Source organism: Lepus europaeus, chromosome 12 (genome assembly GCF_033115175.1).
Source record: "Lepus europaeus isolate LE1 chromosome 12, mLepTim1.pri, whole genome shotgun sequence".
In the NCBI taxonomy this organism is placed as follows: domain Eukaryota; kingdom Metazoa; phylum Chordata; class Mammalia; order Lagomorpha; family Leporidae; genus Lepus; species Lepus europaeus.
This window is the reverse complement of record NC_084838.1, coordinates 72,969,760-72,982,997: the sequence shown is the minus strand read 5'-3', so window position 1 is coordinate 72,982,997 and position 13,238 is coordinate 72,969,760. Positions and strand designations below refer to the sequence as shown.

At 47.7% G+C, this 13,238-nt stretch overlaps 1 protein-coding gene across 7 annotated transcripts in view; it reads left to right on the top strand.

The window, feature by feature from the left end:
• SMARCA2 (SWI/SNF related, matrix associated, actin dependent regulator of chromatin, subfamily a, member 2) overlaps nucleotides 1-13,238 on the top strand; it is a 205,931-nt gene that overhangs the window by 82,361 nt on the left and 110,332 nt on the right. For all 7 annotated transcript variants that reach the window (XM_062208351.1, XM_062208345.1, XM_062208346.1 and 4 more), the window contains 4 exons: nucleotides 5,630-5,737; nucleotides 6,351-6,437; nucleotides 10,358-10,404; nucleotides 11,311-11,477. In XM_062208351.1, coding sequence (XP_062064335.1) covers nucleotides 5,630-5,737; nucleotides 6,351-6,437; nucleotides 10,358-10,404; nucleotides 11,311-11,477 — 409 coding nt within the window. The remainder of the gene's footprint in view (nucleotides 1-5,629; nucleotides 5,738-6,350; nucleotides 6,438-10,357; nucleotides 10,405-11,310; nucleotides 11,478-13,238) is intronic.

Below are 13,238 nucleotides of genomic sequence, written 5' to 3'. Positions count from 1 at the left end.
TGCTTGGTAGTGTCAAGATTTGTTCCTAATTACGTTTGGCCATTTTAGTAGATGTAAGATGTGCAGTGATGTAGTGGTATTTTGCGTGTGTTTAACATCTAATGATGTTGAACATACATTCATTCTCTTAGGTGTACCTAATCAGGCAGATGAGGCCACAGTTGGATAAGTGCAGCTTTACTGCATAGCAAAATTAGTTTTGTAGTATTCTAGTGAAACACCTAGTGAGCAAGGGAATGTACTGTGTCCCCATGACCACCACCATTACCAGCTCGCTAGTGTCTTAAAATCTATTGCTTATATTCAGGAAGAAATGGTAATACACAGTAAAGATTTACATAAAAAACTGAATTTACGTGAGAATTGACCTTTTGATTTAACTCCCTTTTGAGGTTATCCCCACCGATTGTCTCCTTTATTATTTGCTATCTTCAAGAGCCAGTTATCTGTACAGTTGTATGTATCGATGCCTAAATGTGTTAAAGTATATGTACATTGTGTGAGGTTAACTAAAGGGTGACCTACCTAAAATCAGTCCCAGTTTTGGTATAATTTGTATTAATCATTTAAAAAGCTTAGTTAAGATGGGTAACTTTTTTTTTTTTTAAGATTTATTTATTGGAAAGGAAGAGTTACAGAGAGAAGGGAAGAGAAAGAATTTTTGTCTGCTGGTTCACTACCCAGATAGCCACAATGGCCGGAGCTGGACTGATGTGAACCTGGGAGCCTAGAGCTTCTTCCAGGTCTCCCACGTGGGTGCAGCGGTCCAAGGACTTGAGCCATCTGCTGCTGCTTTCCCAGATACAGTAGTAGGGAGCTTGATGAGAAGTAGAGCAGCCAGGACTTGAACCAGTGTCCATATGGGATGCCAGCACTGCAGGTGGCAGCTTCACCCGCTAGGCCACAGTGCTGGCCCCAAGATGGGTAAGTTCTATATTCATTATGTAAATGTTTAGAGTGTTTAATATAATTAATCATTACTTTGTTCCTCTCTCATGCCATGGACTCTAGAATCTGAGATTTTTTTAAATTGAATCATGTTTCATAAATTTCATTTCAGGGTTGAGTGGTGTAGCAGTTAAAGATTTTGTGGGATGCTTGCATCCACAATTAGAGTGCCTGGGTTTGAGTCCCATCTCTGGCTCCTGACTGGAGCTTCCTGCTGTTGTAGACCCTGGGCAGCTGTAGATTATGGCTTAAGTAATTGGGTCCCTGCCACCCATGTGGGAGACCTGGATTGGGTTCCTCACTCTGAGCTTTGGACTGAACATATCTTAACTATTGTGGGAATTTTGAAAGTAAAACTTTGGGAGCATGTATGCGCGCTCACTCTTGCACTTTCTTGCTCTCTCTCGCTCTGTGTGTGTGTTTATACATTTCTCTCCTCTGTGTCCCTCTACTTTTCAAATAAATAATAAAAATTTAAAATCAATAAAATCTCAGTTCAAAATGTACTATATATCACACTAAGTCTAGGTGTATTGTTTCAATAACACAGAAATCAGGGCAGAAACTGTGAAAGCCAGTCAAACACTTGTACAGGATTATGTGATAAGAGACCGTGGGCCAGTGTTATCACCCAGTTTGCCTACTTGTAGGGGACCATTTTGTTCATTTACAAACATAAGAATCCTTAGAAGATAGTTATGTACATGGGGTTAGCCCCTCAGTTTTACAAATAATTTAAACCAAAATAGCTCCAGTGGCCCTCACAAGCAGGGGACTTCCTGTGAAGACGTCAAAGATTCATTAGCTCTGCCAACTACAAAAACTTTCACGTTCATGTTGCACTTGGGCACCATCATATTTTTTTGGAGGTGAACTCCAACCCAATAGAGTTGAAGTTGCCCCCAGTATTTTTTTTAAGTAATTATTTTTATTTATTTGAAAGGCAGAGTTAGAGACAGGGAGAGACATGTTCCATCTTCTGGTTCACTACCCCAATAGCAGCAGCAGCCATGACTGGCCTAGACCAAAGCCAGGAGCTTCCTCCAAGTCTCTCATGTAGCTGAAAGGGGCCTAAGCATTTGAATCATTGTCTGCTCCCTTCCCAGGCCATTAGCAGGGAGCTGGATCAGAAGTGAAGCAGCCGGGACTTGAACCAGTGTCCATATGGGATGCCAGATTTGCAGGCAGCAGCTTTACCCACTATGCCACAGTGCCAGCCCCCTGTCTCCAGTATTATAGCAACTAATCTCACCTTCTTGCTGTTAGTCTGCATGTCTCTCTTAGAAGAGTTCATTCTGCCTCTTGTCTCAATTTGTAGCTACCGTTTGCCTGCTGTGTGCATTGTCCTGTACTGAGACTGGGTGGCAGGTGCAGGGGTTACCCCAAAGCAGGCGGTATTGGTGTGATAGGCCAGCTGATTAGCTGTGGAGGTGCCATCTACTCATTCTGAATACTGGCATGGCAATGGGGTTCTGTCATCTGAACCCACAGAATTAATGATCCTGGCTGTCAAGTGTTTTAGGGCAGGGGACTCCAGTCCCCTGGAGTATGTGTAGGGGGGGTGCTTACTGGTAACCAGCTGGGGTACAGAAACATGTCAGAGCAACCATATGTATGCATTTTTCTCTTTGAAAAATAAGCTTTGTTGATACTTCATATACAGTGTGGTGTTGGTACTCGTGTGCACGTGTGTATGTCAGGAAGTCGATCCTCTGCACGAGGCAGGTAGGTTCTCCCAGGCTGGTCTGAGCAGGGATCTCCAGCACCAGGAGCATCTGACCATCCACTGACTTTCCATGTTGGGCTCATTCACTTCTTGCCCAGTGTGGGGCATTGCAGGTTTCCTTGCGCCGGGTACGGGGATTTCATATGATCTGATTTTTAACATCCCTGATCCCCAAAAAGGGCTTAAAAAGTTTCTGCAAAGGAGTGCAGATAGGAAAGAAGACAAGTAGCATAAGTATAGGTGGACAATGGAGAGGAGGCTGCCCTGCATTTGCCCCTGATCCTGTGTGTGGGTTTGCATCTGCCCCATCTGGGTGATCAGGTTGCAGGTGACTCAAAGTGTAAGATACCATCAAACTGACACCTGATAGGAATTAACTGTCTCGAACACTGTTCTTTGCCCTAGCAGTAAGCTGTTTCATGAGACATTAATACCATAGCACTTTGAGAAGTCCATAGAAAACATATATTGTGAAAAAAAAACTTCAAAAAATTTTTTGCACCAAAATTAATTTATCTTTTAACTCTCTGAAGGACTTCTGTGTGAGTGTGTATCAGTCATAAATACAGACATCTGATGGGAAGGTGGGTGCTTAGCCTGTCCTTCCAGTCAGGGAATGCCATGGAAAGAGCTTTGTGACCAGCTGCTTAAAGGGAAGCCCAAGTGGAGACTTGTGTTGGCTGCTAGGTGGTTGGGGAAAATGTAGCCAAGAGTCCTCAATGTGCACTGGGCCTCAGAAAGGAGGCCTTAAGACCTGGAGCATCCTGAACCCGGGGAAAAAGCCCCGAAACAGACAGAAGAACTTGAAGTTGTTTGGAACGCTTCCAGGAACAAATGCAAAATAAACTTGTGAGGCTGCTGGCAATGACGGTGACTCTCAAATCGGCTGCTTCTGCCCCGGTCCTGGAAGGGAGCAGTCCCCAGGTGTTTCCCCTTCCAGGAGTGGTGGTCAGCCCCCAGGAGCGCGCTCTCTAACGTCTCCACTCTGCAAAGGCTTGGCCTTGCTCTCCTGTCTCCGTGGCATCATCTCGCCTTCCTCTGCCTCCCCGACTCCTTTGTCCCCAGCCAGAGCTGGTGGACGAGAAGTGGGTTGAGGGTTCGGTCCCTGATTCTGTGACTGCCGTCCGCTAATGCACATAGAACAACCATTGGCCATCCCTTCTATGATGAGGAAGGTGTGAGGATGCCAGAGGGGGTGGGGGGCTGCCCAGGTGAAGGTGGGTGTCAGCCAGAACTGAAAGTCTCCTTGGCTATCCTCGGCGTGGAGCTTGAGAGTGGACTCGTGAATCCAGTGCACCTTGCCTAGATGTATCACTTTGGGCCAATCCCTTGGCCTCCCTGATGACCGGATTCTCCTCTGTTAAATGAGGAGAACAGGTGTGACTGTGTCCTCTCGGCCTCATGGGGGTTTAATGAGAGAAGGACGTGAAGTATTGTGTACAGAGCCTGGCACACAGGGAGAGCTCAGTCGTGTTAGTCCTCAGCGTCGTTTTTATCAACATGCTTGTTACAGTATGAAGTCATTTAACATTTTTCTTCACAGTGATCAGATTTCATTATGAGTTGACAGTTCTTGAAAAAGTACAATAGTGGTAATCATTTCCTGGTGCATTTCTATATCAAAAACATCCCATTGAGCTCCTTAAATAGATATGATTTTATTCAATAAATGGAAAGATAAATGAAAACTTTTTGCAAAAGAAAAAAGTACATTAAACGTATTAGCATGATGAGGGCTCTAGACACAAAGTGTAATTATAAAGTGCATACTTGCTTGTTAAACTTGGTGATTTTTTTTTTTTTTTTGTTCGGTAGTCATGAAAACTAAAGCAAGTTGTTGGGGGTGTTCCCTTTTTTTTTTTTTTTTTTTTTTTTTTTTTTTAATCTGCCGAGGGGCAGGCCTTTCTCTAATATTACTTGATGCATCCAAACAGGTGGAAGACGACTATTAACTGTGGCTCCCTCTGGCCTCACAGCCTCCTTCTGGAGCAACAATTGAATGAATATTCAACTTCCCTCCTCATCTGTAACCTCCTCTCTCCGGCCCTCAGAGCTCAAATAATCCAGTCACGTTAATCAGTTTATTAAACATTAGGCAGCTTGCTGATTGATTTTGGATCACATTCTGCAGGTTTCTAGACAGTCATCTGATATCTGTTACGAAAATTGCACATTTATATTCTTGGGATTTTTTTTTTAAATAAAGAAGAACGATCATAGGAGTAATCCCAGCAGATTTTATGCATTCGGAGTATAATAACCCACTGCAGGTCTGTGATGAACCGTGGGCATGTGAATTCGCTTTAATTGTCAGTGGGATTTTTGTGCTTTTCCGATGGAAGCACAGGAGGCCTTGTCCTCCTTTAGATGACCATCAAGTTGTGTCCTGCTGTGGATCAACTCCTCTCCTCCACCTGTTGCCTTCCCTGGGTCGCATCTTATCATTTCTCAAGTGCAGAAGTTAATGACAGTCAACCTAGAGCTATTACCAGTCTCACACTACCGAGGGTGGTTAGCCACATGTGTCCATTTAAAAAATGGTTTACAAAAGGGAGAAAAAAATTGTAGGGTATTATCCAGTCACTGTTTTTCCTGAACTTGTTCTGTTCATATGAAAGGTGGTGTATTTGGGAAGCAGAGAAAATACTAAACATCTCCCAATGCCAAACATTTTGCAAGCCACTTTCTCCAATATGGAATTGAGTCAAGAAATGTCGGGAAACATGGCCCTGGCCTCAGTGATGTGTAACCTTTTGAGTGTCTCACCCAGCATAGCTCTAACAGGGATGACTGTGGTCTGCAACATAGCATCCCGCCACCAGTCCATGAGTTCTAGAAGGGGAACCAGGGACAGCATCATGCTTCCAGGACCCACCCAGCACCCACAAGTCTGCAGTGTTCCTATTACAGACGCCGTTGCCCGCCTGCTCTCACTTGCCCTGCTCTCTCCCCCAGGTGGAGTATGTGATCAAGTGTGACATGTCAGCTCTGCAGAAGATTCTGTATCGCCACATGCAAGCCAAGGGCATCCTCCTCACAGATGGCTCTGAGAAAGACAAGAAGGTACGTGGGCGGGGACGGTGCAGCTCAACGTGCCGTGAGGTCTTCCCCCGGCCGTGGCGTTGATGATTTCCGAAGCGTCCTCACCAGTCTGAATGGGTTGACGTAAATCACCGAACTTTGATTTTTTTTTATTTTTTAGTAACTGTTGTAGCTGTCCTAGGAAACCTCCTAACTGCCTTGGGCCACAGGGAAAGAAGGAGTGTGTTCCTGTTAGCCAAAGACTTAGGGCTGCCCTTGTTCATTCCACAGGAAGTGCATTGTGTCTCCGAGTGGGCTGGCTCTCCAGGTTGGCAAATCCGGTCTCACTCTCTGTTCTGTGCTTCTGTCATCCAGGATCCTAGAGAATAGACAGCCAGGCCCCAAAGCCATCAACTTGACACCATTGCTTAAGGGTCACCGTTGCTGTGGAATGGCTTGCTCACGAGCAAGAGAATTGGATCTAACACAGAAACTGCTAAATAATGTCAGGAGCTTTGGGCCACTCGGTGTGTGGGTTACCCAGACCTTTGGCCCTGTGTCATTTCTGTGCAAAGCCGTGCGCCATGCTTTAAAAATTGGAAATACCTGATTCCTTCGTAATGTGTTCTCTTGTTCCCCTTCGCCCTGTTCTTAGGGGAAAGGCGGGGCGAAGACGCTTATGAACACTATCATGCAGCTGAGGAAGATCTGCAATCACCCGTATATGTTCCAGCACATCGAGGTGAGCCGGTCCTGCAGATGCTGTCTGACCAAACAAATAACGCCTGCGTAGAAGTTGCCAGGGCACGACCTGCTAGCTCTAAGGCACAGTGAACAAACAGGAGTCTGTGGTTCTGGATTCCCGTGGGTCTCAAGCCTCTGAGCATCTGGGATTTTATAGCCCAGCATTGAAAGCAGTGAGAAAATGTTGTAAGAGATGGCTGGTTATGTGGGCTTGGGTAAGTACTGCGAATTACCTTGCAGTGGTAGAAGCTCTGAAATTGGAGATAATGATGCACGCAGCCAGCCTCCCCAGATGAATACTGGGAAAAAATATTAAAATCATGTGTTTGTACCTATTGGAGAGGAAGATGCTCTTCAAATTACTCTCTTTGGAAAAAGACTCTTGCTCAGTCTGGTGCTTTAGATTTCTATCTTTTTTCCCCGCTCGTTTCCATCACGGTGGTGTAAATCCTTGCCTGTGACAGGGTGCCTGGTTCCCAGAAAGCTGTCGTTGGGGGAGGGCCGTTCCCTGCCCTACCCACCTCCTGTGAATGAGTGCCCTGTACTGACCGCTGCTGAGCAGAAGCCAGAGCCGCCATGGCCGTCGGCACCTGTGCGTGCGGCTGAGCGCGGGGGCTCCGGGTGCTGGTGGCGGCGCCGTGCCAGGGCAGCGCCTCCTTAACGCTGCACAGTGAACAGCAGACATGGAGAAACCACTGCCGGGCTCCAGTGTCTGCACGATGAGTTAAAACCAAAACAAAAAGAAACTTCTGGGAAACTACAACTTAATCGCAGTGTAAGGATGGCAGTTGAAATAGCCTGAGCTCAGATACTCCTCTCGGCCCCCCTGCTCTGTGGTAATCACGCTCCTTAGGTCAGAGTGTTGTCTGCACGCCCTCTTCCCTGCCAGCGAGCCCTCACCCAGTTGTGCCCAGGAATTAGAGACTCCAGATGCTGCTCTTGGCTTCTGGCTGCTCGGGGAGAGTCCTGGGTCGTAGGAAGGAGTGTTGGTGGATGTTGGCGGGGAATGCAGCAGGGGCCACCTGTGGGCTAAGTGAAACGGTAACAGCAACGACACTTCCCCAGAAACACGCCCCCCACAAGCCACCGCTCTCTAGAGATAGAGTCGAGGGAGAGTCTGCTGGGCAACCATGCTGTCACATCACCGCCTGCTTTGTCACATGACCCGGGGTCAGTCGCCCAGAATCCCCAAGCCAGAGTGCGCCTGGTTTGTAACCAGAGGCTAAGAATAGACTATAGGGCTGGCCAGAGAGGCAGCTCTTGCACAGCAACATGTGAAGCATCTGGTGAGCTGATCATGCGCTCTGCAGATGGACGGGCTCAGCGAGTGAGCCGTGAGCCAGCAGGGTGGCTGGAAGGGAGCGCATGATGAGAAGATGGGGGTCGGTGAGGTTGACCTGGTACCCACAGCCCCATTTTTCTTGGAAACGGTTTTAGGACGTTTCCTCTGAGCTGCTGAGGGCTCTGAGCGCTCGCTGAAAGTGGAGCATCAGTCTGACCGCATTTGGGTTGTCACAAAGAAGCTGGCCTTGGCGACATCTTGGGCATGTTGGCAGGGAAATACACAGTGCCTTTCATCCCTAGGCTTCTGGCTGGAGTACCGGGAGGGGCTGAGGGGTCATGCAGGAAGCAGTGTTTGAGGAACATGCCCGCTAAGGCCAGCAGATTCCCCTTTCACTGCAGGCTGTAGAGAGGTTTTGATTTGCAGTCTTCTTAATAACTTTTATTTATTATGTGAAAGGCAAAGAAGGAGATAGGTGGACAGACAGATGTCCCACCTGCTGCTTCACTCTCCAGATGTTCTAAACAGCTGGGCCAAGCCAAAGCCTGGAGCCTAGACATCCGTGTAGGTCTCGCATGTGGATGGCAGGAACCCAAAGTACTTGGGCATCACCTGCTGCCCCCCAGGGTTCCTATCAGCAGGAAGTTGGAATGGAATCAGGAGTGGGGCCAGGACTCAAACCCAGGCACTCGGATATGGGATGTGGGTGTCTGAAGCCGGTTTCTAGCCACTACGGCAAATGCTGCTATAGCCAGAACTTTTGGCTGCCTGGTCCCAGAAACAAGAGGCCCACAGCTGGTGGCCAGGCTGAGCTGAGGTTCAGAGGTGGTGTGTGCATTGGCCCTTGTTCGGCTGTGTTTGCCACACACCAGCCTTTATCCCCACTTGGGCATGTCAGCAGCCCAGTCTCGGAGTGGCTCTCCCCACCTTGCTCTGGGGCCTTCAAACTGGAGAAATGGAAACGGGGTCTTTAAAATACTGTTGCTGATGCTGAATCCTAGTACAGTCTGTAGACACATCCCATTGTTTTGGTCTTCACAGCCCTTCTTGGAGACAGGGATGGCCCTGAAAATCTAGCAATGTGGGGGCTGGCACCATGGCTCACTTGGTTAATCCTCCGCCTGCGGCACTGGCATCCCATATGGGTGCCGGTTTTAGTCCAGCTCTCTGCTGTGGTCCGGGAGTACAGTGGAGGATGGCCCAAATGCTTGGGCCCTGCACCTGCATGGGAGACCAGGAGGAAGCGCCTGGCTCCTGGCTTCAGATTGGCGCAGCACCAGCTGCAGCGGCCATTTCAGGGGGTGAACCAACAGAAGGAAGACCTTTCTCTCTGTCTCTCTCTCTCACTGTCTACAACTCTACCTGTCAAATAAAAAAAGAATCTAGCAAGGCGAGTGCAGGTGTGGTTCTGGGAGTTGGAGTGGGTTCTCAGTTTCTGTCCATCCGTGTTAGGTTTGCTGTAGGGCAGTGCTGTGAGGGGCCCAAGCTGCCCATACATGATGCCTGTGTTTGAGAGTAGAGCCCGGAGGGAGAGATCTGGTCCCCTTAGAGCTCTGTTTCAGTCGGGTCAGAGCACAGGCACCCTGTGGAGAAGGGTCATCTGTTCCCTCGTGTGGCTCAGTAAGGAGAATTAGGTGATGAGGTTGTGTGTTCTGAAAGTGGCAGCCAGACCCCTGGGGAGGGGATACCTGCGGGGGCCTTGTTTGTAATGGGGGAAGGCACAGCAGGGAAGAGACCTGAGGATTTCAGTAAACTGAACTAACAGCTGTAAAACACGCACACACGGATTGGGGAATTTGAGGCACCAGAACAAACTGACCTTGCGTTTGCCATGAACTTTTTGAAGCGCCTGTGTATGTTACATAATCGCTGTTGTTTTGGTTGCTAAATATTTCTGCAGTACCTGCGTTGACGTTTCAACCCCGATCTGCTTGAATGGAGCTCTTGCTACCCCAGACTCTGAGCTCCTGTAGGGGGCTTTCCTGAAGCAGCTCGTGACCCCACCAACAGGTGCTCGGTCATTGGCAGGTGAACTGACTGCTCGTTCTAAATGGGAAGCAACTCACAGGGCACACTTCTGGGGGGAGCAGAGGTCTGAACACACAGGCCTTGAGGTTCTGCTTCCTGCTACCCCAAAGTACTTGCCTATTCATTCATTATTTTGTTGAACTTTCCTCTAGAAACAGATAAGGATGGCCTCGCTGAGCAAGTCAACACTCAGTTAATAATAGCAGTGTTGTTTGTTTGTTTTTTTTTTTATTTTTGACAGGCAGAGTGGACAGTGAGAGAGAGAGAGACAGAGAGAAAGGTCTTCCTTTGCCGTTGGTTCACCCTCTAATGGCCGCCGCGGTAGCGCGCTGCGGCCGGCGCACCGCGCTGTTCCGATGGCAGGAGCCAGGTGCTTATCCTGGTCTCCCATGGGGTGCAGAGCCCAAACACTTGGGCCATCCTCCACTGCACTCCCTGGCCACAGCAGAGAGCTGGCCTGGAAGAGGGGCAACTGGGACAGGATCGGTGCCCCGACCGGGACTAGAACCCGGTGTGCCGGCGCCGCAAGGCAGAGGATTAGCTGTTGAGCCACGGCGCCGGCCAATAATAGCAGTGTTGTACATCACTCTTTTCCCCCTCTCTTGCAGGAATCCTTTGCTGAACACCTGGGCTACTCAAATGGAGTCATCAACGGGTAAATCTTGAGCATCTTTTTCTTCCAAAACGTAGAGCTGAGGGCCCTGCCTAAAAGCCTGCTGTCTGCAGTGTTTCCTGTGCTGCACCTGTGGGCTACCTGCCTCCTCACCCTCCTTACTCCCCAGTGAAGAGCACCAGGTGGTAGCCAGAGTGAGATCAGCGTCTGCTTTTGCCTTACCAGCATAAGTCACTGTTTGCCTTGAACATGAGTCTACTCAAGGACAGAGATCTCATTTAGGACAGTTGACAGGATCCCAGTGTTCTAAAAATGTTGCTGAAGCTTCAAAGCATTTGTGTTTTTTGTTTGTTTTAAATGATTTGTCTTACTTATTTTGAAAGGCAAAGTGACAGATGGCAGAGACAGGGAGACAGATGTCTTCCATCCACTGGTTAACTCCCCAAACGGCCACAGGAGTCAGGACTGGGCCAGAACAAAGCTAGCAGCCAGGAACTGCATCCATGTCTTCCCCTGTGCGTGGCAGGGACCCAAGTACTTGGGCCGTCTTCTGCTTTCCCAGGCACCTTAGCAGGAAGCTGCATCAGAAGCAGGGCGGCCTGAACTTGAACTGGTGCTCCCATATGGGATGCCAGTGTTTTAGGCAGGACCACCACCCTGGCCTCCTGCAGGTTTCTTACTTATAACCAGAAGTGTAGCTTGGGCTGGAATAGCATTTATGTTTTGTGTTTATATTTAACATTAATGCGCATGACAGGAAGTAAATGTCTTGTCTGCGATAATTGTGTATGATTTTAGTCATTTGGTAAGAATTTGGTCTGTATAGCAAATGCGCCATCAGCCAGGGACGGTGAAGAGAACCATGCCTTGCAGCAACAGAAAGCCCCACTGGAGCCTTGGAGAAGACAGCAGTCACACCGTCTCTGTGTTCTGTGTGTTTGGGTTCAGGGCTGAGCTGTACCGGGCCTCGGGAAAGTTCGAGCTCCTTGATCGTATTCTGCCCAAGCTGAGAGCGACCAATCACCGCGTGCTGCTCTTCTGCCAGATGACCTCCCTCATGACCATCATGGAGGATTATTTTGCTTTTCGCAACTTCCTTTATCTGCGCCTTGATGGTGAGTGAGGCAGGTATCGCGCTCAGAATCCATGCTCCCAAAAACAACAGGAGAGATTAGTGCTTAGATTCCATCTCTGTACAAAAAGGAGGCGTGAAAGTGGAGAAGGATCGAACTGCAGGATGGGCTGCAGTTTTCCTAGACAGCAGATTTTACATCCCGAGGCTTTAAATAACCTGACCGCATTCACACAGCTGTTCCTCCTGCTTGCAAACCAACACATATGCATGTACTGTCACGAATACCGAGTCGCCTGCTCACCATATAGAATCTGTTGACGAGCCGATGGCTTATTGTGTCTTAAGGGGATAAAGGTCAGCGCGCCCTTCTTCAGGAGTAGTGTAATTGTTCATTTCAGACTATATTTAATTACCTTTAAAGCTTCTCTTTCTAAATAGAACATAGCCACATGTTACATTGCTAAAAAATGTGGCTCTATTATTTCCTGGAGTTTGCAAGCTGTGTGAACTATTTGCCTGATTTTAAGAGTTGAAATTTAAATATTTTGTCCTAAAAATTAGTCATCATGTAGGAAGGGAAGAAAATAGGAATTTAGGAATGTTGCCTTCATTCCTTTGTGATTTGGAGACTGGCATCATGTTTTAAAGATGAAAGAGCAGTGTTCTCATCCTATAGCAGGGGCTGATGCTTTCAAAGTGCGGTGAGTAGGAATGGGAGCTCATTTATAAGCAGGATGGGTTTAATCCGTGGTGTAAAAGAGGACAGTCTTGCTAATAGATTTCGTCCACTGCAGTGTGAATATTATTGTTAAATGGGGAGACTTAAGGTTTATGTTCCATTGAAAGGCTTTGTTTTATTTTTAGTCCATCACTTGGTCCTTCTTTTGCCATTAATCAAAATATAATTGGATTTTATGCCAAACTCAAATTTGCCAGACATTTTCGTACTTGAGTTTTCAGGTGAATTCTCTTTGTGGGGTACCTCTTAGCCAAGAGTAAACTCTAAATTAATTACACTATTGAGTGGACTTGATTATTTAACACCCTATGCTGCCTCTCCACCCTGTCACTGAAAACAGATCAGTGGGTAAGCCAGTGGTAATTTGGAATTCACAGACAGTCATGTATAGCGACAGTCTGTTCTTTGGCAAGTCTCCTGTAGTTGCTTCTCCCTTGTTCGCAGCCTTCCCTCCCTGTGGGGACAGTTCCCTGCTCCTCTGCTCAGGTGAGAGGCAGCCAGGTTTCCTTGGCTACCTCCCTACCCCTGCAGGTACAACCCTCCAAGGTGGCCCAGCTGAGCCATGTTTGTTACTTGGTGGTGCTTCACATTGAACCTGAGCTCTCTAGCTTTCCGAGGACCACAGCCTTGGAATATTTGGATCTGTAAAACCAGTAAGGAGAGGTTTCCTTGAAACAAATTGCTCGAGTGTTTTTTGCTGACCTGAGAGATTCTCTTGAGTAGTCTGATGGTTGCTGTGCTTATTGTTATTGATCATAGCAGTCATGGCCATCCCAGCCAACATCTGATGGAGCACTTACCACATGTGGGATATTAGGCAAACAACTTTGTGTGCAGTGTTAATTTACTTTTCTCAACAAATAAAGTGCTGTTGACCAGGGTGCTTCATACCATTCCCCACTAAATGCGTGAGACAACAGAAGTTACTGGAGAAACCAGCTTCTCACTTAGAGCTCGCTGGTTGCCAATGAGCTCATTTTAGTAGGCACAGCAAAATATACCCCATTTCTAAAAGTAGAAGTTGTTTCTGCAATGATAGCACTTTAAGAATGATTTTAAACA